The 27929-nt window shown below is 40.9% G+C and overlaps 2 protein-coding genes across 2 annotated transcripts; one reads left to right on the forward strand and one right to left on the reverse strand.

Annotated features, from left to right (window-relative positions):
• On the reverse strand, positions 1-27929 carry LOC131293690 (uncharacterized). The gene is made up of 20 exons (XM_058321765.1): positions 26156-27929; positions 25753-26020; positions 21577-21631; positions 20571-21491; positions 14366-14548; positions 14146-14304; positions 13850-14059; positions 13629-13782; positions 13198-13368; positions 12615-12792; positions 12332-12497; positions 7159-7563; positions 5181-6198; positions 4240-4580; positions 3949-4064; positions 3445-3532; positions 1868-2501; positions 371-506; positions 169-298; positions 1-84 (listed from the first exon to the last, which is right to left on the reverse strand). The coding sequence occupies exons 1-20, from the start codon at positions 27927-27929 to the stop codon at positions 1-3; spliced, it is 7191 nt and encodes a 2396-aa protein (XP_058177748.1).
• Positions 16322-18570, forward strand: LOC131282940 (mucin-2-like). The gene is made up of 4 exons (XM_058312488.1): positions 16322-16445; positions 16488-17474; positions 17559-17705; positions 17777-18570. The coding sequence occupies exons 1-4, from the start codon at positions 16322-16324 to the stop codon at positions 18568-18570; spliced, it is 2052 nt and encodes a 683-aa protein (XP_058168471.1).

Here is a 27929-nt window from a genome sequence, read left to right on the forward strand (position 1 = left end):
CTAGACATTAAGTTCTACCTCGTGTAAGCTAGATCTTCGCCGTTTGCTCAATTGTTTCCAGAATCTGCGATCTAACGATTTGACCTGTGGGAGAATTGGTCACATTAGTGACATATAATGAAAACGTTATATATGATCTGTCATATTATGCAGTCAAATAATTCTTACAGTTTCTTTCCGTGGGGAATTCAAGCGACTGGAATCCGGTTGCGATGTGGAACCATCATCAATGGTGTCTTTGCTTGTGAAAAGTGTTACCAATTGATTCTCTGAGTTACGCCTCGAAAGAAAGTTAATTCTATGGAAGAATCAAAACAAACGGTAAAACAATTTCCGATCCAAATGCCGTTGTTGCTTACTAGATACTTACAATTTGCTTTTATGTTTTGTTTTGTTGGTAAAACTAGCTGTATGTTTCAGATGAGAACTGTTTTGACTGAATTGTGTCATACAGTAAACTTTCTCCCGCCTCGCCAAACGTTCCAGGTCCGACAGAGTCTTTTCTTCTATTTGATAAAACACATGATAGTACAGATTGTGTTGATATTAGTGTTTATGAACAGCTTACTCCCGTTGCAGTTCCGTACCGACATCCGTGCCATGATCTTCGGCTATTGTGTAGGTCATTCGTTGTTTGAGCAAACTTACTCATCTTTTACGCCGATTGCCTCGTCTTATTTGGAACGTTTCCTAGGAACGAACAAGACGAAACAATCGGCGTAAAAGATGAGAGATTTTGCTCAAACAACAAATGGGCCTATGATCATGGCACGGACGGCGGTACGGTGATGCAAATTCAAACTCTTAAATTTATTTATTCATTTATGAATTGAGAAAAGGTTATCGTGTTATATGAGTAACACTTTCATTTTTTAAATGTTGTGCTTCAATTTGCCATACAGAGCCAAACTAATTTCAAAAAGGGATTGTGTCTTCAATTCAAGTACAAAAACATAAAATTGCAACCTGTTTCCAATCTTCTAAATAATTCTGGTTCGTGTGTGAACCAGAGATGAAAAAAAATGATTCTTTTGAAAAATCAGGTGCAGTCCAGTTAGCTTAGTGCGATGAACTGAATGCGTGCGGTGATTCTTCCGCACGTCCCAGGAGCGATTTTTTCATATGTATTATAACGTTAAACAATAAATATTTGCTTCTTATGGCACCCATTGATAGCCATTAACGGTTTTGTGCTGATGGCCCTACCATTCGTTAAATAAATTCATTCATAATTAAAGTAGTCCATACAATTATCGCTATCTTCTGTAACCTATGCTTTTCGCTAGCGTTTATGTACGAGTAGTGTGGAGATTTGTCGCACACTTAAATAGTAGACATAGTACTTACATAGTTCTGGCGTGCGATTGAGCAAGGTTTGTTTCGATCGAACGAACCAATACTACACCGCCGGTGGGTGGAGTATTGTCGTACACATTCGTGATCAACTGTACAATGAATCAATATCGTACCGCTGGCGTACGGCTATGGCCGGCACGGTGCGATTGAGCAGGGCTAACCGGCATGGTGATCGATAGAACGAACTAACACCATACCACCTGCGGGTAGAGTATTGTTGTACACATGTTCATCAATGGGGGTCCGCGACAGCCGAGCGGTAGCGCCGGCTAGAAAATCGGCCCTTGAGCGCCGGGGCTCACCACCACGAAGAAGCATCTTCACAGCTGCCGTGTGGGATTTTTTCCAACACATGCTTAGTCGGGACCACAGGCGTGCGGAAGAATCATTTTGGTTCATTTGACTGGGGTGTACTCGTTTGCTCAGTAGATAGATCAGAGTGAATCATGCAGTTCTGATTCAATTTGCCCTTGCCTAGTGTGAACACGATTGATGTAAAGAATACACGTACCTCGATCCACAGACCCAAAATTGTTCCAAGTAGCTGGGACGGTAGCGGTTCTGCGATTCGGTATAGGAGTATCCATCTTTGAATTGTTTTGCTGATATGATGAGCTCATTCCGTTTTTCAGGGTTTGGCTGGATGCCATTGACGTGGGTCGCTCGGTGTTGGTTGTCATGGCAATGTTCGGGGCCGTCTGAAGGTTGGTGTAGCTGTTCACACGCGTCACGATACGATTCAAGATAATGTCCTTCCCGCTCATTCGATGGTATGTGAAGAGGTCGTGCCCGAGAATCGCGGTCAGATCCGGCCCAGGACTGTATGTGAGCAAGTCTTCGTCTCCGAGGATGTCGTGATTCAGCGCTAAGCGCATCTCGAGCCTCGGACATAGCCCGATCGGAGCATTGGCCCTGTCGGCGGAATGTTCGGTATCGTTTGCACAACGCGTCCCGGTGCTCGGGAGCTGCACAGATGCATAACATCTGTCAGCAACACTCCCATAACTTTCGTCGGGAGTGGTAGTCTTGATCGTCTCGGTCACTTCTACCCGGGTTGTCGACGACGGCGTCGTACTTACCGATTCGGATCCGGTGGAATCTTTTAAATCCGCATAAACCAGAGGATTTTTTTCCGAAGCTTGCCCCTGCCAATTTATCGAAAGTAAATTACCCGCTAATTATAAGTTATCTACGCAACCGAACGAACGAGCAAACAGACATACAAATTGATGGGCAGTATGACATTATTCCATTGAGATTAGTAACCAAAAATACACACATACACACCAAGATGAAAACTATGTTATATAAAAAATTGTTATCATTACCATGCACGCGCCACACTGCTAAAATATTCTACATAGCCTTAAATCATAATATTCTACACATTAAAGCTAGAAGATCTGAGGTTTTGGCTTCAGGGCGTAGAAACAGTAACAGTTTTACAGTTAAGGGGGTCCTAAGCAGAAAAGTGAACGGGGGCCCTGTGCGATACCATAAACAAAGGTAAATTTTCGTCTTTTTCGTATGCTTTTAAAAAAAATCGATGTTTGCCTTTCCTTAAAAAAAATCTTCGATTGCATCGTCTTATTCGCAACGTTTTCTAGGAACGAACAAGACAAAACAATCACCGTAAAAGCTGAGCGAGTTTGCTCCAACAACAAATCAGATGCTTAATAGCCCAAGATCATGGGACGGATGTCGGTACGTAGTGGCAACGGTTGTATTGTATAAGATATCGTGTTTGATTATACTATACTATCTATGTGAAAATTTAAAATCTTTAAAAGCAGAAATATCATTTTGGACCGTACCGTGCAACATCTAAATAATTAAAATCGAAATTTTTGGGTAATGGTTTTGTAAAATGAAAAGGTTGTTAATTGTAGAATCAAGCTGTACGCGGAATTAAATACCTACATTTTTTTTAATATCTAATATAATCTGATATCCAAAATAATTACTCAAAACCTCAAAATATTGAATAAAACTTAATCATGACCAACAAATGTTTGAAAGAATTCAAAAAACGTGCACAAAAACATAAATTATATGAAACATCTAAAAACCGCATTCATCATATCTCACCTGTTTTTCTCGCCCGTTGAGTGGTTTGCTGTCATCATCCGATTCATAGCTTTCGCTTTCTTCTTCGAATAGTGGTTCTAGTTTACGTCTTTACCAACGTGTAAGAATTTTTAAAGATAGCCCGAACAGAGGTAAGAAAAGTAAGCTTTGCTAATCAATTCCACAGTTAACAAACTCTGCTATCTGACACTATCTAGCGCTAAGTCTTCGCGTTTTGCGGTTGGTAGATGTTACCTTTGGATTTAAGTAATTGTGCTTTTCATAGCACGTGTTTCTAATGTCTAAAATCTACCGCTCATCTGAAGCAAGTCAAACGTACATCATCACATCGTATGATAATAATAGATTAAATTGACAAAATTTTAACCTATCTTCTTCACTGCACACCAAATGGTTCTATTTCAAATGACCACTGAATGGAACTATTAATATACAAAACAATCCAATTCACTCGCAAGTAAGATGAAAACCACCCTCAAGAAGATTAATAAATCGTTTTCGTACCTTGGTAGTAGTCCACGAACAGCGCTAGCTGTCATCGGCGGAGCCATAAGTAGTTCATCCATCATCAATTCCGTATCGTCATCACCGGTATACGACGAGGATGATTTAGTAGGAGACTGTTGTCAGAGACGAAAGCGACAGGGTTTTAGTAGATCAAACTAATGCCATTAGATGGATGGATTTACTAAGAACATCGAGGGATCCAAATTTACAAACATCCTCCAAACAGTTGCATGTAGATGCATCTCTAATATTCCGCAAAACCTAACAATTGTGGAACGCTATCATTACCGAGTGTGTTTGCTCGATGCTACCGAAGATCTGCATGTCGTCATTTTCACCGCCACTGGTAGGTGTTCCCCAAACTTCTTCGCCAGATGTGGCCGACGTTTCCCCTTCTATTGCTTCCTCTTCGTCACCGCCACTGCTTCCTGCGTGGTCGCTGGGACGTTTGTCGCGGTTCAATTCATTCTCGTTTTTATCCTCGGTATCATCCGCGCTGTTATCTCGTCGTCCAAGGTAACGATCTATAAATGCTCGTGACTCTTCGATAAAATTGCCGGCTCTGGTAGTCCAGTTTAGAAAAGTTTGTGTATTATTGTCGTATACTTCCTTGGTGATAATTTTGATATCTAGATAAAATAGATGAGGAAAATTACACAACTGGTGGATTTAGCTTATTCTAGAGCAGAATGTACATGAAACGCAAAACTAGTCGAAATCACGTCGATTCAAACTGTCTGTTTTTTATTGCACCATAACGTAAAGCACATTGAAAACAAACCATGATAAATTGACCGTATTTTCGGGAGCATAATTTCACCTTTGTAAAATCAAACCTATGCCAAATTTTGAACCGTTGCACTAAAACTAGTTGTTGCGATAATTCTACTGTCTAAAGATGTGTTTTAAGATTGAAAAAAAAATTATGTAACTATTACCTTCGCCATTTCCATAACAATTTATTCCGACTACCGGACCCCAAGGGAGCTTTTAAATTTTTTTTTTAATTTTTTCTATACAGAAGCATTAATCGTGAATATAAGTTATACACACGCGAAAATACGGTAACAATCAATTTCAACCTCCGCTCGATAATACTACATTTTCTAACGTGATAATGACAAGCCTAAATGATTTGGCGCATGAATTCGTCAAAATAAACAGCATTTTAGCGTTAGCCAAATGTTTGCGTTTCATGTACACTTAGCTTGGCAGCAAAAAGAACAAACCGCTTTCTGAATCTTCCTCCGAAGAATTGTAGGTCTTGTTGTCGTCTGTGTCCTCCGAAGGAACCCTTTCTAGACTGGATATGGTACCGTAACGCTTTAGGCCAGTATTGAGGGCACGATACGGGGGATCAATGATCTCATCGTCGGGAGAGTTATCGGGCGAATACTCATCGCTAACAGCTCCATCGGCCACCTGCCCGACCGGGTTTAGATGTAGCCGACGTGTTTGTGTTGACCACGGCATCGTAAGTTCCATTGTCTGATGAGACGATGCTTGGCCTGCAGGGTCTGGAGTTGGTGGTACTACGGCGATGGTCGGAAGAGCTTCAAACGGATCTATCTGTACAAGTGATGCTACCGGGTTCATCTGAGCAAGCCCAATCAACCCCATTAGCGACCACGCTGCAGTATCCCCGTTGTTGTTATTATTTGTGAAGATTTCTGCTCGCTCAGTTACATTATCTTGCCGTTGATTCGGTGACGGGTTGTGGTTCGCCAAAGTGCCGTTAATTTTGTTAGTACTGTTTAATGGTTGCATTGTAGTAGTGTTCGCATTAATCTCGTTGATGTTATCCAATATTTTCACACGCTCGTGTAACAACTCGTCCGGACTAAGCGTACTTTTTTCAAAATCCTTGGGTGTGCATTTGCAATGGCAAGGCGTTTGACACTTAGTCCGGTAACTTCCATTAGTCGCTATTTGTGGGCCACGTCGTCGATCATGCGTGTCCGTTACGGCATGCTCGGCGGGTTCATTGTCCTGCCCCACGGATCTACCTAGCGTTGTTAGCGTACTAGAGGAAGACATGCTTGACACGGAATTTGGGCTTTTGTTAAGGCTACTGCCCGTCGTTGAACTGGAGACGCAACATCGGTTAAGTGGAGCACTCTGGCTGTGCTGCACCGTCAAGGAGTTGCTGCTTGATGAGTTCAAACGGCTTTTGCAATTCTTGTGACATTGCCGGCACATTGAAATCGTGTCTATTTTGTTACTCAATGGACTCGACCGCACCGTTATCTGCATTAAAAAAAAAAACACAAAAAGGCAACAAGATACCCAAGATAAATACTATAGTAAGGCGGTAAAATGAATGAAATGAATTAATGGTTTCATTGTGCTGGCTAAATTGGAAAAATAAAAAATCTACTAGTCATTGCACCAGTGGACTACAGAAACCAAAAGCTTATTTTAAAGCCAATTTCTGCACTTTCACAATATTTTCCAATATGATACAAAGCTGATATTCTTGAAAACAATGGTTGCTTTGAGAAATATCCCTTTTTATGTATTCTGCTTGATTGGTCAGAAAACTCTTCCACCATTCTTATTTTTTAATATTAACAGGCAAATTAGTAATTTTCATGTCAATTTTCACTTCATACTAAATATCTATAGAAATAAGTTAATTATTAGGTTATAAAATTTACATATTATGGTTGAGGTTTGAACTTGGTTCTACAACGATTACGAGTACCCTCTCATCACATACAATTTAAAACGAATACCTTTTTCTTTTTAGAAAGTTTTTATTTTTTATTGCTAGTATACTACAGCTATACTTCTGTTGAAGCAACCAACGCATTCAAAACAAAAAATCAATAAAAATAAGCACAAATGGTTCAAACGTTGGACGTAGACAATACATGGCTTCACACAAATATGTCATATGCAAATTATAATGTAGTCGTGTCTTGTCGTTGCCTATGCGTTACGTTGAGAACACATCAACGCGAGTTGCAACCCGGATATAAAACATGTGTTTTGGCGTCAAGACAAGTTGTGACGTTCGCTCGGTACTTCACACGACCATGAGCTACGCGTGACATTGGAGACCCAGTGTACATGTTTGTACTAAACTGTATACATCGGACTAAGCTGTTTTGTTTACGTCTTATCCCGTTTCCGAAAAAAAACAATAGAAACATTCATTCATCGCCCTGAAACTCACTTCACAGGAATACAATCTATAGAACTTACCTGACTGTCAGATGTTGTGCTTTTAGATACGCTCTTATTATCGTCATCCTCTTCAAACGCAGAGCTGTCGTCCGGTGGATGTTGTCCATCGGTTGCGGATTTTGCAATGCTATTTCCAGTACTGTGGCCATTACCATTCAGCGACGGTGTGCAAAGACTTCCGCCAACATCAACCAGATTAAGTTCTTTCGATCGGTTTGCCACTTGCTCTACAGACCACTCTTCAACCAACTGCTCGGGATCGGAGTCTATTGGATCGGATTCGATCACCTGCTTGTCCAACTGTCCCTTCATCCATTCCGCCAAATGAAGAGCACTGCCCTGTGGTACGCCCGTCTTATTCAGTTTTCTACATTTTTCATCGATAAGCTCCTCGACTTGTTTTGGAACCCTGGTCAGTCTTGACTGTTGACGGTAACAACAGGAAGTACGTGATTCGATCGCAGCCAATTTTGTCCGAAATAGTGATAACAGACAAAGTAATCGGACAAAAATTATAATTATTGAGAAAAGAGAGAAAGAGAGGGAAAGAGAAAAGAGAATATTGATGAAAATGAACATAATATGAGTGCGGTGAGGAGAAAAATTTAGAAAAAAATAGATCAAATAGATGTATCTTTGTGTAATAAAAAAACGTTGTGCACTACTTCATACGACATTGCTCTATACTCAAAATACTTTGCCGCGAAAGTTACATTCATAACTGTACATCAATACTATAGCCCTTATTTCTTCATTATTGTGCTATTACGGCAACTGCATGCTCTCAAACGTGTTTGGATTTAAAATAAAATGTAGTAACCCACAATATTGACTGATATCTCACATTTCTTTAGTTTTATGACAATTATTGGGTAAAGAATAACAAACAAAGGAAAATAAATCTCGCAAGAAAAATTGAACGCTTGTCGTGCTACCTTCACTACTTCTTTACGTTTCATAATTGGCTGTATTATACTTGTGTGACTTTTTTAATATCCTTTTAAATTTCATGCCTATATTTGAATGGTTTCATAAAATGTGTAATAAATACACATCAGCAAAACTTTTTTACAAATATATACCAAAAGACTCCGTATCCCGAACAATGCCTGGTTGGCTTTAGATAGTTAGAATTTGGGTTTTTTGTTCCGTTGCGATGTACGGCTAATGCAACACGATTCGAGCAAATTGGCCGGTACATAGATGTAACGAATAAAACTAACAAGCGTTTAATTTTTCACGTAAAATAATTTTTATTTTCCTCGTTCGTGTTAAGAATTGGATTATATTTCAACTTAATCCATTTTTCAACTATTAAACAGTTGAAAATTGGCTGAAAATCGTATGAGGTTTGTATTATGGGTATAACGGACATCGCGTGTACCTTACTGACTTCCCTTTTACTTCCGCAAGGAAATGGGTATTTTCATTCTAGTTTGTTTGTGCTTCTTAGTTACTGCGGCAGATAATATCCCTTTTAAATTCTCAAAACATTGAATATTTTGTTTGGCGGGACTGTAGTTACTTGTTAATATAATACTGTGTAACATGAATGATCCGTTTTCTGGGCGTCATTGTCATTGCCTAAATTTTCTGGTTGTTTTTGTCGCTTGTTTGTTAATTTCATCGTTTTGTTCTTGTTGTAGCGTGCAGCATTATTTTTTATTTTTATATCTTGGCATCACTGAGATGTCCCCGAACATTAATCATGTACAGAAAGCTACATATATATTTATGGTTTAAATTTAACGTGCCAAATCTGATTAGAATATTAATACGAATAATATTCGTTTGAATACAATGAATTATCTTATGAATTGTCATTGTTGTGTTTATCTAGAACGATAAATTTCACTTACTCTCATTCATCATCTTTGCTTCTTTTTAAATAGTTACTTTTATGGGATTAACATCTAATGTACAATCACATCTCCATTCAAATCGTAAATTAATCTTTTGTTTAAAAACGGTTTCTATGACACTCGAGTCTTAGCGGATTACATTGGAGTGAGGTTTTCAGTAACGCTCCTAGTAAAAAGATAAACCTAAAACATTCATAGCAACTTCATGTTCAATGTTTTGATGTTATAGAAACTAGTTATAATTCATATTTTTGGCATCCAATTTGACGCTCTTAGACAATGCGTTGCATTGCTTTTGTTAACCTTTTTTTCATTAAATATGCACGGTTCTCTCGAGTGATGAGCAGCAACTCAAATATAACTAAAAGAGCAAAGTGTTACTTTAAGTCCGTATATGTCTCAATCTTATTAAATTAATTATTTTTATTCTTCACTTAATTTAAAACAAATTCAAACGAAACATCTTTACACAAATCGGAATATTAATAATTCTATTCACGATTGATAACATCATTCATAATTGATAACATCATGATGGTTTGAAATGAGTAAAACTTTGGAAGAATTAATAAATTAGTGCATAGATACTTGACAATCTAGGTAAATCTTTCCATTTACATTTACTATCTACCATTGATACTATGTTTTGATAATTATTTGTTCTAATACCTCGGAATGCAAACATTGAGAAATTAGTGAATGGTTTATTCTCAATTGATCCAGATTTTTTCCTCCAAATATAGCTGCAGTACTAGTTGATTCCGCGTTTAGATTACTAGATGATGGCTTTAAAATTAGATAAGCTATAGAATTATTTCGAATCAACAAACGCTTGCATTCTACGGGAAAGTTTTCATAAGCGAAAAAACAGACTCGACGCATTACCTCATTATGACACAGTCCACCTATAGTAACGTAACTCTTATCATGTAGCGCAATTTTTTGTTACTAATTTTTTAACACTTCCAACAAATGTGACCCTTAACAGTTTTTGCTAACTAAAAGCAAACTTATGCACCCGGTGTATACCCCATGACAATTAGTACAAACGCAGTCTTAGTTAAAATTATTATTCATTTAAGATAATTTAACACGTTGCGTACCAAGCGTTTTAGCACACTTTTTAGTATAATTTTCTAAAATAAAATTTGTTCATGACATTTATTAAACCGACGGTTTTTGAAGGCCAAGCAAAAACTTAGTTTCCCAAAATATTTATATAAAATATTACAATAATTTTTATGCTGCATTTTCATTTATTCATGGGTCAAAAACTTTTTAGAACTAAAACTGCTGTCACCCATAATTGGGTGACGCGGTACGGAACGTGTTAATGGTATTGAAACTACTTAAGGCTGGACAATCAGTATTTCATACTTTATACTTCTTGGGCAATGTTTATGCCTTGTCTTCCATTATCAAAACAAATGTTTAATCTTATCCATTCACCACGCCATCTAGTTCTTTTATTTCTTCACAAAGAAATGGTTTAAAAAAGCAAAGCGTGATTAGTTTATGCAAAACAGAAACAATGAAACTTTTAACCTTGAACAGTAAATTAAAAGCAATTGTTGATTAGATTCACAATTCTTTATTGAACTTTATTTCTGACATTTACCCCGGTATTACTCACCGCCTGATTTAGATGATTTTTTATCTTTTTTATTTCATCTCCACAGTCTTAAATATGTTATACTGCATCAAACTTAACCACCAGGAGAAACTTTGATTTATTATTCGAAACGCTTCCGTATAGTTCAGGAGCTTTTGTGCCACTTATTATCCACATGGCGTTACAAATGCAATAATCTCCTTGGCGACAAACAAATAGTAAAATATATCAAGAAACCATCATATATCCATATAGCATATTTACAAAATAAATATGATCGCTGCATGATCTGGTGAAGTTGTTATCCCTGTAACACATTTATGTTTCCTTTGGTTGATGTTTTTCGACTTTTTTCTTTGCCACATACAACCAATCGATTATAATCCAAGTCTAAGACAAAACATTGCACTCAATAGTCGGACTTCGAATGGTAAAGCTGTTTGTTGTGGAGGGTTGGATTCTGGGAAATGTATTCAATGTGTGTATATTTTTCAGACATCCTATTAAAAGAAGTTTCAACCTGTTGTATCTACTCAATCAGCAGTCAACCACACACTTATGTATGTACAAAGCAGTGCTAATAACCTGTCAGCCAGTCATCAACTGTTGAGAAATACTTTCATGCTTTTGGCACTCTAGGGCTATCTATCCACCAGCGATGCTCGTCCAGTTTTATGCAATCAGATTTTTCTTTTGATCGTTGGAAATAGTTGCTATATTCAGTAAAAATAAGTTCTGATTGATTGACTTTAGACTACAAATCCAGCAAATTTGGCGGTGTAGGTTGCGTCGGTAGCATACCAAATGGATCATCGTCGTCACCGAGAAATTCGGTCTCGGTCACATCATTTCCGAATGACGGATCATAATTAACCTGATGAAAGTCAAGATCGAGCTCAAGCAAATCCCAAGAGCCTCCATAGCCGCTAGCCAACAAGTATTTACTACAATCAGCGTTATTGATTTGGCCACGAGCATCATCGGCAATCGGGGAAACTGCTGTGCTGGGTGGTGTGGTAGTTTCTTTAAAATCGTTCGAGAATGTATCGGACACTTTGTTCGATGATGAAGGCGACACATTAGGTGGTGGCGTCTCCGGTGTGGGTACGTACTCTTCTACCACTGAGGTGGATTGCCTATCAGGATCCGAATCGTCAGCATTGTCGATAAACGATCGGCCAACGGAACTGAGGCTGAACTCAACAATCGATCGCATATTGTCTCGCGAACCTCTCGAAAAACTTTGCAAAATGCGATCCCTCGATGAGAGTGTGACCGTCCCACGCTGGATATTAGAAACGCCACCACTGGACACAGTGCTGCTTGGTAAATCATCGCACGAGACATTTTCACACTCCGTGTTTACACCCGAAGTTTTGATGTAGTTCTGATTGATCTCATCATTTGCAAACTCGTCCGTTTTAGTCAGAGGACCGTTGTGCAAACGTTCCGTTGCTAAATCTGCCATTGCCCAATTATTTGTACTCTGATGCAACAAGATCAATTCAGGAAGTTCGGATATCGATCCTTGAATTGTTGCCACAGAACGATAGCTGCGACTTTCTATTGTGCTGCGTCCGCTCAGTGTCGAAAGCTTTTTTCCAACGTTGCCGTTAAAACCTTTGCCACTAAGTACAGTCGCGGATGCATTGTGGAAGCTTGCACTGCTAACGCTATGACAAGACGGTGCTTGTGCTAAAGAACCTAGGGAACACACCTGTTGATTTTTCAGATGAATGCTATCTAGCGAAGGCACCTTCACAGACGCCATGGTGGTTGCCGTAGCTCCAATATCGCTGATCGGTACAAGCGATTGAAGAATATCCGGTGAATCCAGCGGGCTGCTCAGTGGCGTAGAACCAAGGGTGGCATTCACCAAGAAGCTGTAGTAGATGAGACAAGCAAAACCCAGATAAATCAAAACACATGTTCATCGTAACGCATTTAACTCATCAATCCGCTCAGAAGCGTTGTCTAATGTACTGTAAATCAGAGCTTACATTTGTCTGGTGAGTAAATTTTGCCAAACTGCTTTCAGTTCCGTTGATGGCGCACGGAGCACGATGTAGCGTTTCTTTGAACTTTTCTTCGGTGTACGGGTTAAGTCCGGAGCGCAATGCACCGTTGGGCTTTCGATTTGCCTTCCGTTCGGATCGGTTGTGATACGAAACTCAGTACCTGGTTCAGAAGGAAGTATTTAAAGTGTTGAACATAAAGCATTACAGCTTCGCACCAGAACATTTAATGCTGGGAAGCCATTTAATACAAATAGTTTCAGAAGAGGTATAATTAACGACAATTTGCATCTCCCGTTAAAATTTTTTTCCCTAAAAACTATACAGGGGTGCCTTAAAATTTTAAGACATGTATTTTATTATAGTACAAAATTAAGAATAGGCTAATAAACTGAGAGTGTAAACGATACAATAAACGAAACGGCAAAACCACTTATAATTTTGAAACAATATCATAAAGGATGCAGTTAAGCAGCCTTGGAAAAGTACGAAAGTGTACCAAGAGCGAAGGTAACATCTAACATGAATGAATTTGAAAATATAAATCCAAATATACACAAACACTCACTCTTTTTACGTATATTGAAACATGAATCGGTAATTGTAGATAGAGCTATAGGCTCTTCAGTGATAAACAGCACACGATCACGACTGACTTTGGCAAAGAGCAAAATGTCACTAAACAGCAGTGTCCAGTATGGTTTAATTGAGCGTCCTTCAACTCGTGATAGATCACCACCTGGGAATAAATAATAGGATACGACGAAACAAAAGCTTATTTCCATTACAACACAAATTAAAGATTTTCAGGTCATTCATTTGAAATATTGCGTCTTGCAGGTTGGTTAGGAATGAAAGAGAACATCTAATACGCCAGAAATTATGAGAACAGGTAAAATGCCCAAGGTTATATCATTTTTGTCGCAAGACAGATAAGACATCTCATACTTGATGTGATTGATACATATGTATGGGGGTTCATTTGAAACTTATACTCACCGAAAATCCATTGCCGTCCGTGAGATGCCAGTTGAAATGGTTTACACTTGGTAAACACCATCCGTGCCTCTAGGTCCTGTAATGTTAACAGCGGACGACCTTCACCTATCGGTTCCATAAGCCCACCGCCAACAGTAATTTCACGATACGCGATCTGTTACGATTACATTCAGAGAACACGTCAAGACCATTTTAGCAATTCCAGAGTGTGAAGTACTCACCTGCAACTCACTAATGATACTGTTGAAATTATTATGTTCTTCACTATCTACACGACAATGGGACGCAATCATTTGCACTAGTTTTAAAATTTCCCTAAAATGCTGAAGCGGACGATGAATGAATGTGGTGAGATCTGGACGTTTCCGTGGTACCGGTGGCTCCGTTATAAATTTCATAAAATCACAGTTTGAATTTCTTGACTTGTTGACCTGTTGATTGTAATACATACGATATCCGTTATTCATCTACAAATTCCAGACTATTGAGATTAGAAGCAAATTTAGTTTCTGCATACCAGTACACAATCGGCCTTCTTGAGCCCATTACAATACTTCCTGTAGGCCACGCATAGGGCTGTACTCTTGGACAGATAGACACGGGAAGCGAAGTGGATGTGAGGTTCGGTATCATCCTGTATGATTTGCTCCAGAATATCTTCTGATATTCGTGACAGCTAAGACAAGAAAACAACTTACTAACTGGATCCCACTTAAACCGCTCCGATGATATCTTACCTCGTCGATGTTTTGAAAAAGGATCTTGTGGTCATTCGGTGAGATTAAGTCTTTTCGTTCACGTAGTGGATTGACAAATCGCTCAATACCAAAATTTATGGCGTTAACAAAGTGTTGCTCACGGCTAATCAGCTGGTAGAGAAACTTTCGGCGATGATCGTCGGGAAAAGGTTGAACAATTGACTAAGGATAAATTGTAATGTAAAAAAATAAATATATAACAATGTCTAAACTAGTTTTTTAATTACTACAAGTCATTGACGAAATTATAAAATTATTATTATTAAAAAATATTATTAATTATCCAGCACCAAGTCTTGTATTAGTTTAAAGATCAAAGCCATTTCATGCTACGTGAAAATTGAGCTTTGGATTTTGAACAATGTGTCCGAGACGTTTAACAACACGTTTACACAACAAGAACAATGTGTTAAGATGTTTCTCCTAAGCAATAGAAAATTAGCTTATACGAATTATTACTAAGTTCCATTAAAATGAATTTTTAAAATGAATCACAAAATTATTTGTTTAGTTATGGTATTATAATTTTCACCCGCAACAGTTGCGTTCAAAATCTACTTAACGCTTTACATCTACGCACCGCTGTAACAAACGAGCATCTTTAATCAAATAAGAACAATTCTCTTAACCACAGTTTTATAATACCATTCTCATTACGAACAGTGAAGAAGCGCTAGTTTTCTTATTACCAAGCGTCAAAATTCAGTTTCGCTTGCTTGTTTGGAAAGTCGATCAGTTTTGCTAACGGGTGGGCACTTCTGCCAGTGCACTAGCCAATCGATCAAATATGTACACATTAGTTCTCTTGTACATGTGTTGAATGCGTCCATGTGAAATTGTCAATGTATAGGTGGCTTTCCTGTGCACATTAGATTGTACCCAGGCCGGACCCGAGGTGAGTTTGACTTGCCAAATAAGAATTTGATTCACAGACATTGACTAACCGCGGATATATTTATCGAGTAGATATTGACGTTCGTGAAGTAAATTTGGAAGAAAATAAAACTATGAAATAAAATCGAGGAAACAAACACGCAAATATAGCCAACAATTTAAAGCTAATTCAAAAAGGTTTAAGCAGGCACGCAGGACTGGGTAATATTGCTGGTGCACACACTTTCATTCGAAAGATTTTTCATGCAATTGTTCTATTTAGCGTGAAATTACCAGTCAATTTATGCATCGACGTTGAGCAGGACATCGTAGATGAGCTGTTAAATTCGTTTTTCAGGTAGATTAATTTAGTAGCAATTAAACATTGCAGAACTAAATAGACCATTCACGGTTCCTCTATTCCTCTAAACTATTCACAACACTTAACATCCTGACCAAATTCGACGTCGTGTGTCGTGTCGTTCTGGTTCTAGTAAACCACGTTATATGGTTTACCTAAGTAGGTATTACTTTTTTTGAAGGTGCACAACCATCTCATTTTCTTACGCGACGCCACTGCCTTAAGCCTTTATATTTTTTTATATTGATTTTGCAATATACTATTGAAATACTTTTTGATCAGTGAGAGTGCATTAGAACACCTTAGCAATACACATATTTGAGTCATCAAACCATACCTACGTCATAGCAACTCAGATGAAAATTTCAAGGCGCCATGCTATCTTGCTCCTTCTTTAAAACCTTTCTTCAACTTCTAACACCACTCATTCAAGTTTTTGGAACAAACAAATACTTCATTGCTGACAACCGCAGCTGTATCTAAAATGTTGAACCCCTCTCGTTATCAACATACGGCTAATAAAGAATATATTGTTCGTCACTTCCATTCCCCATCAAATTTGTAAGCCGAAGTTTTCATATATAAAGAACGCAAAATTTACTGCTGACACTCACTACAACCATTCTTCGTTTCCTTATACCCGAAGCACGTAACCTCCGAAACCTACCGTTGTTCGGATCGTACACTCGGACTTAGGAAACATGCGACTAACTTTCATTATTACATTGCTGGGGGTTCTGGTGCCCCTGCAAGCCAATCCCCAGTTGGGAGGAGGTGGTCTCCTCGGCACTGGTATTGGAGGTTCTGGTGGCTTGCTCGGAACAGGTGTGCTAGGAACTGCAACTTCTACTGGAGTCCTTGGTACAGGCATTGGAGCTACCACTGGCTTGCTCGGAACAGGTGTGCTAGGAACTGCAACTTCTACTGGAGTCCTTGGTACAGGTATTGGAGCTACCACTGGCTTGCTCGGAACAGGTGTGCTAGGAACTGCAACTTCTACTGGAGTCCTTGGTACAGGCATTGGAGCTACCACTGGCTTGCTCGGAACAGGTGTGCTAGGAACTGCAACTTCTACTGGAGTCCTTGGTACAGGTATTGGAGCTACCACTGGCTTGCTCGGAACAGGTGTGCTAGGAACAGCAACTTCTACTGGAGTTCTTGGTACAGGTATTGGAGCTACCACTGGCTTGCTCGGAACAGGTGTGCTAGGAACAGCAACTTCTACTGGAGTCCTTGGTACAGGCATTGGAGCTACCACTGGCTTGCTCGGAACAGGTGTGCTAGGAACTGCAACTTCTACTGGAGTCCTTGGTACAGGTATTGGAGCTACCACTGGCTTGCTCGGAACAGGTGTGCTAGGAACTGCAACTTCTACTGGAGTTCTTGGTACAGGTATTGGAGCTACCACTGGCTTGCTCGGAACAGGTGTGCTAGGAACAGCAACTTCTACTGGAGTTCTTGGTACAGGTATTGGAGCTACCACTGGATTGCTCGGAACAGGCATCCTTGCCGGAGGTTCCGGAACGACCACTGTTGCTCCTACAACAACCACCGTTGCTCCTACAACGACCACAGTTGCTCCTACAACCACTACCGTTGCTCCTACAACAACAGTTGCTCCTACAACCACTACCGTTGCTCCTACAACGACCACAATAGCACCAACAACGACTACCGTTGCTCCAACAACTACTACAGTAGCACCAACAACAACTACCGTTGCTCCTACAACAACAACTCTTGCTCTAACAACCGCTGTTGCTCCTACAACAATCACTGTAGCGCCGACAACTGCGGCTCCAACGACCGTTACTTCTGCACCCACAGGCACGGTGACGTTTAACATCAATGGAAGTGAGTAAATACAAAATAATCATTTTACAAACAATTCAACGACCAAGAAAGACAGTTTGAGGGCTATCTTTGCATTCTTTTTAGGTATAATAACCGTCTCAGCTGCAGATCAAGCGACGATTAATGCCATTAATAGTGCTTTAGCTGTAACTACAACTACCGTTGCCATGACAACGACAACAACCGCTGCTCCTGCATCGTTATCAACTGTTTCATTCAACATTGGTGGATGTGAGTATAGGCACAGGTTGATACATATCTTGAACGGATGTATGGCATAATGGATGTTTACCACCCCACAGCAATTGTTACTGTAAATGCCGCCGATACTGCTACAATTGCAGCGATTATTCAAACCCTCAGTGGTACTTCTACTACAACCGTTGCTGCAACAACGACGACATCGACCACAACTACGACTACTGCAGTGCCAACAACGACGACAACTGTCGCGCCAACAACTTCGACCATTCCCTCCTCTGCTGCCGCAACGACGAAGACTACAACTGCTTCTCCTGTAACAACAACGGTTGCATCTGGTACTACGACCACGTATTCAATCATCATCAATATCAACGGACAATTCATTCTGATAACCGCTTCCAACCAAAGTATGTTGCAAATAATGCAGCAAGTTATGCAGCAAATATCGGCTTCGACGACCACAACTGCTGCACCAACCAATGCTCCAGTGATTGTAGTCCAGCCTCCAACTTCCGCTCCTGTCACAAATATCGGTAATAACCGGGGCGGTGGATGCAGAGCAAGAAACGGACACCACTCTGGTGAGCACCACAGGTTCGGAGGTGGTATCGGACTAGGGGTTGGTTTCCGAGGACCTCTTGGTGGTGGTTTTCAAGCAGGGCTGGGAGCTGGAATTGGACGCGGTGCGGGCATTGGAGCTGGTATTCGCGTACAAGGACCACTAGGTGGTAGTATTCAGGCTGGAATTGGAGCTGGTATAGGAGGTGCTCATCGCCTCATGGGTGGTGGAGTAGGTTTAGGTGCTGGATTGCGCGTGCAGGGCCCGCTAGGAGGTGGTATTCAGGCCGGCATTGGTGCTGGTGTTCTCGTTGGAGGTCACCGACACGGTTGACGTGTGTGATGTACAGCTGTGCAAAACGAATATATTACTTTGAACGCATCAATTAAGAAATCCATGCCAAATGTCAGCGATGTATTAAAGTTAACCAAGTTAAATGGATTTGTCATTCAAAGCCTGTTTTTGTTATTTATGTGATTGGGTGTTGGTGGCAAAACTCCTTCGCGAGTGTTTTGATACTCCTTTCTGAGCAGAGGAAGACCTAGAGCGTTCCAACAACGGTTCCAACAAAGGAAGTGTATGATTTCTGCCATTAATTTATGTATAAATTCAAACTAGACTTCGAACCAGTATAGTTTTTGTTTCATCTACGTTCGACCAAAACTCCTTCAATTTCAATATGAGTAGTTAATGAACGACGTGCTTCTCAAAGAACCACAGTTTAATTGCTGTTTAGAAATATATTATCCTTCTATCACTATTCACACACTTCTCAAAAATAGAATGACATTATGACATCAAGAATATCACTATATACATCAAGCATATCGCTGATATTTTAACGAAAGCAAAAGAAAAAGAACCGAAACTTACTACAAAAATAGTATAAACATAAATAAAGAATGAATAATGAGTGGATGAAATCAAACAACCAAAGCAATGAAATAATTTGTAACAATTTTTATTTACAAAATCAAATTAATGAAACAGTACAATATTATTCCGCTTATTAATAAACACAAAAATAAATACGCGTTTCAGCAAAACAAAACAGTCTAGCCGTACAAGAAAACATAAAAAACAAACCCTAATTGCTTGAAACATGTTATTTTCTATCAGTATGAACTTATTGTAAGGTTTTTTTGTGAAAATTAGAGTTGTTTTATGTTCAAACTATTTGAACATTACATTCATTTTCTGTTATGCCGAATCAAGAGGATGCACAGGAAATATTTGTCAATACTCTTTATCAAAACGAATAATTGAACACAACATTACAAAACTAAAAAGTAAAAATTAACACAAGAAATGAACAGTATAAACGATATTCCTTAAGTCACAACATTTGGTTTGTGCCACTGCTTTCCGATTATTGCTACCATCGGTTCTGAGATTTGATTATCTAAACGAAATCCTATTTTAGTCGGGATTAAACAATACACAACATTGTGGAATGCTTTTTTTTTCGAAAAACCCGATTCGTAACATTACAACGTGTTTTAAACTAAATTTTAATATTAATTTTGATTTTATTAGAAATAAAGCTTGCCAGTATCATGATGGTACGAAGTGGTTATCATTAAAATTCGAATCATCAATGGAATATGGAACATAAAATTTACATTGAACCTATCTTAAAAAAAATGCCTTTAATGGCAAATGGTATGCTACCCAAACCAACTCATACATAATCGAAATAAAATTTATTGCAAAGTTCCACTGATATCAGTCCGTCTAGTACCGATGGTAGCATAATGTTAAGCATAAAGTACAGCTTTACATCCGTTGCACAAAAAAGCATTATTAACAATGCAGGTATGGTTAAATGAATGTATATCTTCCGTCGTAGAGGTTACACTAATAAAATTAACACCGATAACAATTACCTTCAATACTAGACATACCAAGAGAAAATGTGCTATATTGAAGAATTCATCGTAGACACCACGGGACAAGCGCTAGTCAAATATTGGGTAATTGATCGAAATGTTACTAACTAATGAAGCGTAACTTTCCTGCAATGTTCGATGCGTGCTCCGACGCCTCTAATGAACACATGTTTTAATGTACATTTCCGTTTATATGTTATGCAACCAACTGTCTCCGATCCCCTTCAGAACGGTTGAGCAACTCGAACAAAATATACGATTAAATCTACATTTCGAAAATATTCCTATCTACGATATCGCAATGTATTGTGGCTATTCCCGCATCGTTTGTTTCTGTTACACAGATGTTTCCACCTCAATATGCAGAGACTGAAGTGTGTGCTTATGGCGAGCTTGGCTCTCTATTCCTGATTTCCCTTGTCAAACAAGAACACCCTTACCTACCTCTTTGCTAAATGTAACTTGCGGTAAGTGAAGCTTCCGTTTGGCGGTTTCGATGGAAAAATTGGAGCAAGCCGTCGACGACCGAGCCACTCCGTACGGAACGGCAGTCTTCAGGGAGGGTTCCTGTTCGTCCAAAAGTGATGGCATGATGGCAGCACAAGCATTTAGCGACGGATAGTTAATGGCGTTGTTGCTCCCAATAGTGGATGCGTTCGCTGGCCCCGTGATGGAATTACGAAGACAGTTGCTACGCGAGTGCTGGCCGCCTGTTTGTTGAGGCCGCCGAAAAATTTCCAGCAACAACGTGTTACCCTGCGATCTGATCAGATTCAGCACGTCCTGCTCAGGCATGGTGACGATGTTGTGCTTTTCGACAAACACCACATAGTCCCCGGGTAGGATGCCAGCCTTCTCAGCCGATAAACCCGACTCCACCTTTTCCACGCGTGGTGGATGAGTCCAAACGATAGAAAAGCCAAACCCTCTGTCACCGGACCGTGCTAGTCGCTTCGTAATCGTAAAAGGCGTGCGTCCCAATGAAGCACTAGCCGGTTTGGTGCTCGAGCAGACAGAATTGCGACGTGGAGTGGCCGGTACCGGAAGATTTCCGCAACCGCCCGATGGCGCTACCTCGGGGGACGGATCGAGCTCTAGGAAGCGCAGAAATAGATTCTCGTCTGCGTCACGTTGATGGAGCGCCTTCTTACTGAGGCTAAGAGGTTCACCGGTGCCGTTGGTATGGTCCGGTACTGTGCCCACAGCAACTCCTGTAGTCAAGGACATCGCACTGCTGGTAGTGTCTACCGTGCACACTATTTCATCCACGCAGGATTGAGAGTTCTCACACATGGTGTCTGGAAGCGGTGCGATAGGATTCGTCAAACAAGATTGCGGCTGCAGGTGGTATGCTCCATTGATATCCTGCTAATGCAGATAGCGAAAAACAACATCAGTAGCTATCTAGATCATGACCTTCGGCAATCAACAATGCTGCTCTAGCACTTACCTGCTTAGTCACATTCTGAACGGGAAATGATATACATCCTAAAAACTCGCTTCGTCTGCAAATAAAAAAATTAAAACAGTATGTCACTATCGTTTCTCACTCGGTTCATTAACTAAATAAGCAAACAATATGTTTTTGAGAAAATTTATTAATTTTAGAATCCACGTACTATTCCACGCTAAATTTACATACACCAAACGGTCAATTCGAGAAAAGATATGCTGTCAGAATGAATGTATTTAAATGTTTTCACTGAAAAGCTTTAAGATGATTCCTTCCAAAACAATACATTCAATTTTCCACTGGGAAAAAATAATTGCACGAAAAAAGTTTGGTAATGTAAACAATGATACGAGTTTACGTATTATCACCGTAACAGAATTATGATCACCACGCAATTTATCACAACAAATCACACCAAACTCTGAACATTGAACTAAAGTTATACTTTGCAGTAATGGTTATTCATACACAACAATAGTGAACATAGATTACGAGAGTAAATTTGTGTACATACAAAGGAAATTGTTATTATCCACGTTCAGTAAGGAATGACTGCGAACTAGGATAACTTGAAACTGCAGCGTAAAAGTCGGTGAACTGGAGATAGATATGAACACGCAGGAGAAAACATATTTCTATAGGATTAAGAACATCTCAGAAAGTATCACATGATTGTGTTGTTGTTTTGGATATAAGTGATAAATTGTACATATGATACGATGGAAAATTATGAGTACACACATATCCACAGAAAGGTTCCTTAGCACGAACAGAGAGCAATCACAACATCGATTAAATCACTCACTTGTCGACATTGTCTCTTGAGAAGGTGTTGTTACATTTAGTGTTTGCATCGGCTCCCCGAAATACCGAACCCTCATTGGGTTGATCGATCTGCAGCGGGATGAGCGAATCAGCGAATGTCACACTATGTCAAGATCTGCTCGCGGAACTCTCTTCATCGATTGTACCAACATTCTCCGGTCTACCATCGACTTCGTCGACTGTAGCTCCCGAGCTGGCGGTAGCAATAGCAGCTTGCAAGAGCAGTTTCTGACACATCCGGTAACCATCGTCGTTGTGAACACCTGACATGTACTGTCGGTGGCATCGATGATGCGTATGTCGCCCCTTGCTACCACTCGGATGACAACAGCATGCACCGGCTGCAGACTGATCCTTTCCGATATCGTTCGTCGACGATCCACGTAGCAGACCGGCTACAGTTTGCAAGACAAAAGACATACCTTTGCGAACATCCACTGACTTAATACCACCTTCTCTTAATACCACTCACTCACTACACTTGTATACAAGCCTAGGAACAGTGCACTCACTCAATTAATGAAATAAAGTATACAAACACTACGTAACCCAACGAAGCAATTAAAGCTCGGATTCAAATATCTTCTTTTAAGCTTCGAAAATCTAGGACACACAATGGAAGAAGATGCTAAGACGAGGAAACTTTTCAAATGAACTCCTTACGCAATGTACTAGATCCGGAAAGCGGGTTTCTGATAAAAAATACCCTAACAATGTGAATAAAAAATAATCCTAATGATGGATCCAATCGCGTGCAAACATACTCGTGAAGAAGACTAGTGGAAGAAAAATAACAAAAAAGTCGGTCAGACACCGAATCAATAATAGAAAAAATCAATGACACCCACAACCTACACGTGCGGCTGAAGCTTACGTGTTTCTTTAGCGAATATCAATCTCTAAAGGCAATTCAAGCACCACCAAGAAGCCTAACACGAAAAGAAACCTGTCATCGCACCTATCCAATTTACGAGAAAACCAAAATTTAAAACCACTTCTGTTTAATGCAATACGCTGATACGCAGATATGCCGATTGAAAAGCATCGACAACAAGGTGCCAACAAGCAACTGACGACACTAGGCCTATCGCCATTTGAGGCCAAGAGCAAATGAAATTACAATAAGTTGTTCTTATAATGAGGTGTTGGCGACAAGTTTGTGTTTCGTTTGGCATCGGTTCAGATGGGCCGACCATTATAACCGCACTGGTTTGGCATCGCTCGTAAAACTTTCTAAAGACTGTGTTGGTGGGCATAAACACCGGTCGATAATAGTAAATCATCGATATAATCTCAAGGGACTGGTATGCTATTTTGTGTCCCGAATTTTTTAAGCGTGTTATGGGTAAAACACAACACGCAAACTTTCGATCTCGGTAATTCGATCTCGCCGAATGCTATGTAATTGTGTTTTATATAAAATCTTTGCGCGAAAGGAACATAGGTTTTTCTTTACTAAAATATTATGGTTTTCTATTTTTAGTTATTGAATGTAAAGTTCAATCAAGGCTTGATTGCCAAGGTTATGCGTGTTTCAATGTATCAAAAGTTTTTTTTTATTAATTACCGTGCGTGGTAATTCAAAATTATTTTTTTCAAACTTACAAACATTTCCTTTGCTTTTGTGTGCACCTGATTGCACATCAGTGCCATCATCACGTGCATACAATTGGCCAGACACACTTGTATGGAAAACACATGTGCATTGGTGTTTAAATTCTTTTCTTTTTTCTCTTTTTCTTTCTTCTTGGTTGGAAAACGAAACTCTCCTTTAAAACTTTCCTATTTTTACATATGTCGACTTTATTCTTGCTTTAAAAGATCGACTGAAGATACATTTAGCCTCTAACTTGTTCCCTCCCTCTCTCTTTTCTGTCTTGAGTCTCTTTCGATGCATGAGTTTGCACCATTGCTTGACTTTTTTTTGAAAATGCAGGTGGTTTCGTATTTTGCATACTTGAGTGAAATATTTGATCCACACTACAAATAATAGTTAGAGGAAAAGGATTTACTTAATAGAACTTAATAAAATAAAATACCTAATTTTTGTCGTTCAAGTGGTTACATAAAACAGAGTTCGTTTCAAACAAAAAGAATGGGCCACGTTTCCTTTATACGATCTGTTGGGCGCAAGCGCGTAGGCGACCTACACAAGACACACGAAGCACGCACGTATTGATGAAGAGTCGATAGGAAGCACCTTCCTGACACCCCTGGATACGCACTACTATACATTAAAACACGTGCACGAACTCACATACACTCTGAGAGCACGAAAAACAATATATTCACAATGCTTTTATAGTGCTGCTTATCTTTCTCATATCAAATCAGTGGTATGGTGTGTTGACGACGATGGAAGAAATATCACATTGACCATGAGTGGAATGGAAAACGGACTACACTTAATGAGCCTTTCCCACGTAACACTTTTGGCTCTCACACTGTTGCTGCAGTGTCTGCCTGGGATTTGCTCAGATGCTGCGTAAAAACTTGTTCTCGAACATTGCGGCATGCTTTGCAAATCACAGCCAAAGGCGATCCTTATTCACATGGAAGTGCTTTCCAAGGCCTAACGTCCATTTATCAGCCGCATCCTCACCTCACCGTTCGTGCAAGCAAGAAATTTCTTAATAAAAATCAAGAATAAGAACTTCATTGTCATAAGCCTCAAGCAAACACGCACACATCAAGCATACTCACACATTCACACATACACATACACACACACACACACACACACACATACACATACTTCTGATGCCACATTATCCTATGTGCTTAACTTGCAACTCACATTGGACTTTTGAACTGTTTCTTAACTTCTGATTGTTCAATTTTCGGTGAAAATAACTATCCCTCACTTCTGCGACTTTTCGTAGCTTCCTTCATTATGGTTCGCGCTGATATAAGGACTCACTCGGGTGTACGGAGGGAACAGAAACTATGCGCGACGAGCAGGATGGTTGGTGAAAAGAGAACTTCGATCCTATGAGGGCACGGAACGCGCTGACCAAAACCAAGAACCCGGCCACGGCAGTACCGCGAACCTCTCGCGTAGGCAACAGCAACAAGAGTGCGGACCCGAAAACTTGGTCCCAACATCCGGAGTACTACCGCAAGTGAACACATGCGCATCAGCACCTTGAATGTGTTTTCCGGGAGAGTATCTCGTACTTTCAATCGTCCTATCGTGCCGTTACGCAGTTGTATCGGCAGTTCTTCAAAGCAGCTCTTCTCATTCGGTAACTAGCAGTCAACCACAACGGTGGCTACCTTTGCCCACAGTGGATTTGAAAGAATTACAGCCATAAGGCTATAGTGGTGATGACTTGTGCCATGACGTACCTGCATTCTCTATCCCGGTGCCAAACGGCCAGCTGAATCCGGCGCTCGTCATCCGGCTGAGTATCGAAGAAAAACCGATGGTCAAAGATCGGTCGGTTGGAGTTACGATGGACGGCTGTGCGTTGAAATGGACCGAATTCCGTGTGTCCCGCCAGTACGCTGCCGGTGTTGCCGATGGTGGTTAGCGCCACTTTTACATACGCGTTGATAGCATTGCAACCTGCCGTGCTGCCTGTTTGCGTTCTCTGAAGGTCTCGGCAACGGATGACTGCAAGTGAGAGGTAAAATGTTATTCAATCGCCCGCCTATCCAAACATACTGCTGCAACCCTGGCCCACCGAATGAAATGAAAATGATCCAAAACTAAAACGGCGACAACGATGTCATACCATACACCACTCACCGTGTACTTGCAGGCGACCTGTCTGGTCGAAACCGATACTTAGTTCGAGTGTACCCCGCACGGTCGGTCCTGTGCCCAGCGCGAAACCAGCCCTAGAACAGCGCGAGGTTATTGAGGAGGCAACCGACCCTCGCTTTTCCAGCGAGTCCTCGCTGAGCGTTGGCGAAAAGTTGAGACACTTACGCGTCTTCTCGATCGACTCGGTAGGTGTGGAGCAGCCCTGTAGATCAGTTGATCGTATGCTGGGTGTTGCGGTGGCCGATACCAATTGCTGCTCCTGCTGTTTCTGCAACTCTACAGTACCATCCTCTGGTGCGAATACGCAAGCTCCCTCATGGACGGGCGTTTTTACCAAAGCCAGCTGATCGATTCTGGAGTGACTGAAGGCTACGTTTGGGGTTTCTGGGCTTTTCGATGCATCGCTGGCCTGCAAGTCTTTCCGTTGCATTGATGCTACACCACCACCATCAAGGCCTCCGGATTCTTGCTTACCATGCTTTCTTCTGACGGCCTTTTGACGCCGCAGATGACAGGCCGCTTCCAGCGGACTTGCCAGCACAAGTTTGTTTAGCGACTGACGGAACCCCCGGCTGGTTGATGAGGTGGTTTGATGCTCGCGTATTGGTTCGGGTGTTTTGACTTCTCTTTCGTTGACGTGACTGGTTTCTGCAAGAATTATTGTCGTTTCACCTGCTTGTTGCGCTATTCGCACTGGAAGATGCCGCTCCAAGAGGTACAGGTCGGTAGCCGGATCGTCGGCCGGTGTGTACGTTGGCGACGATCCTTTCGACTGCTTGGACTTGATGCTTGAGGACCGTTTCGGGCGTGGTGTGGCCCAGCGAGAGTCTTTTTTGGCGCTCTCCAGTATGGCGTCGATCATCTTGTCCAGCGTAATGTCTCCCATTTCCGACGAATTCAATGATAGTTCATTCGTTTCCTCTGGTGCATCCACTCCGGTCTCCGGAGGAGGCAAATGGTTGTTGTTAACCGTCTTTGCTACCGACCGTGGCCGTTTGAAGCTACCCTTGTTGAAGCGTAGATCAGCGAACCGCGACGAGAGAGGAGTCAAGCCAGGGACTCCTACCGGTGCTTTTTTGGGAGCAGTTTCGTCAGGCATCGATTGTTTTTCGCTGGTCTTGCAGCGCTTCGATGACGGCTCTTCGCCGTCCGTGGGAAAGTATCGACCGGGATTTTCAAATTCTGTCATTCCCAAACCGCGAATCGCCAGAAAAGGAACATTTTTACCGCCGCAGGGTGAATATTCGATATCAAAAGTAGGCAAAGTTGTGGCGTACGGCTCACGCAAGACGGTAATCTCTTGATTGGGTGCTCTCTTTTGACCCACCGAAGCCGGAGAAGATGCCCATGTCCGCTTGCGGCTCTGAGGAGTGGATACAGTCGACAGTCGGCAGGGTGTTGTGTTGGGAGTAATGTTGCTCACGTCTCGCAACGCCGCAGAGTACGGTGAATCCAATGTTCTGCTGCTGGTCATCGGGTGCGGCGTAGAGGTAATACATCGATTTTCCTTATCATAATTAGCAAGCCCGTGGACGGCAGTCCCGAGGGATCGACGTAGCTTGATTTGATGGTGCGTCGCCAATCCGTTGCTGGCACCATCATTAGACACTGCGTTCCTTCCAGCTGCTTCAATACGCTCACTCAGTGCCCCAAGAGAACGTCGTGCATGACGGCGCTTTTCCATGAGAACCTGGCCCTGCGACAGGACATTTCCACCGCTTGCTTCCGAGCGCTTGGTAACAGTCCACTTTAGCAT

This window comes from Anopheles ziemanni, chromosome 2 (genome assembly GCF_943734765.1).
Source record: "Anopheles ziemanni chromosome 2, idAnoZiCoDA_A2_x.2, whole genome shotgun sequence".
NCBI lineage: Eukaryota > Metazoa > Arthropoda > Insecta > Diptera > Culicidae > Anopheles > Anopheles ziemanni.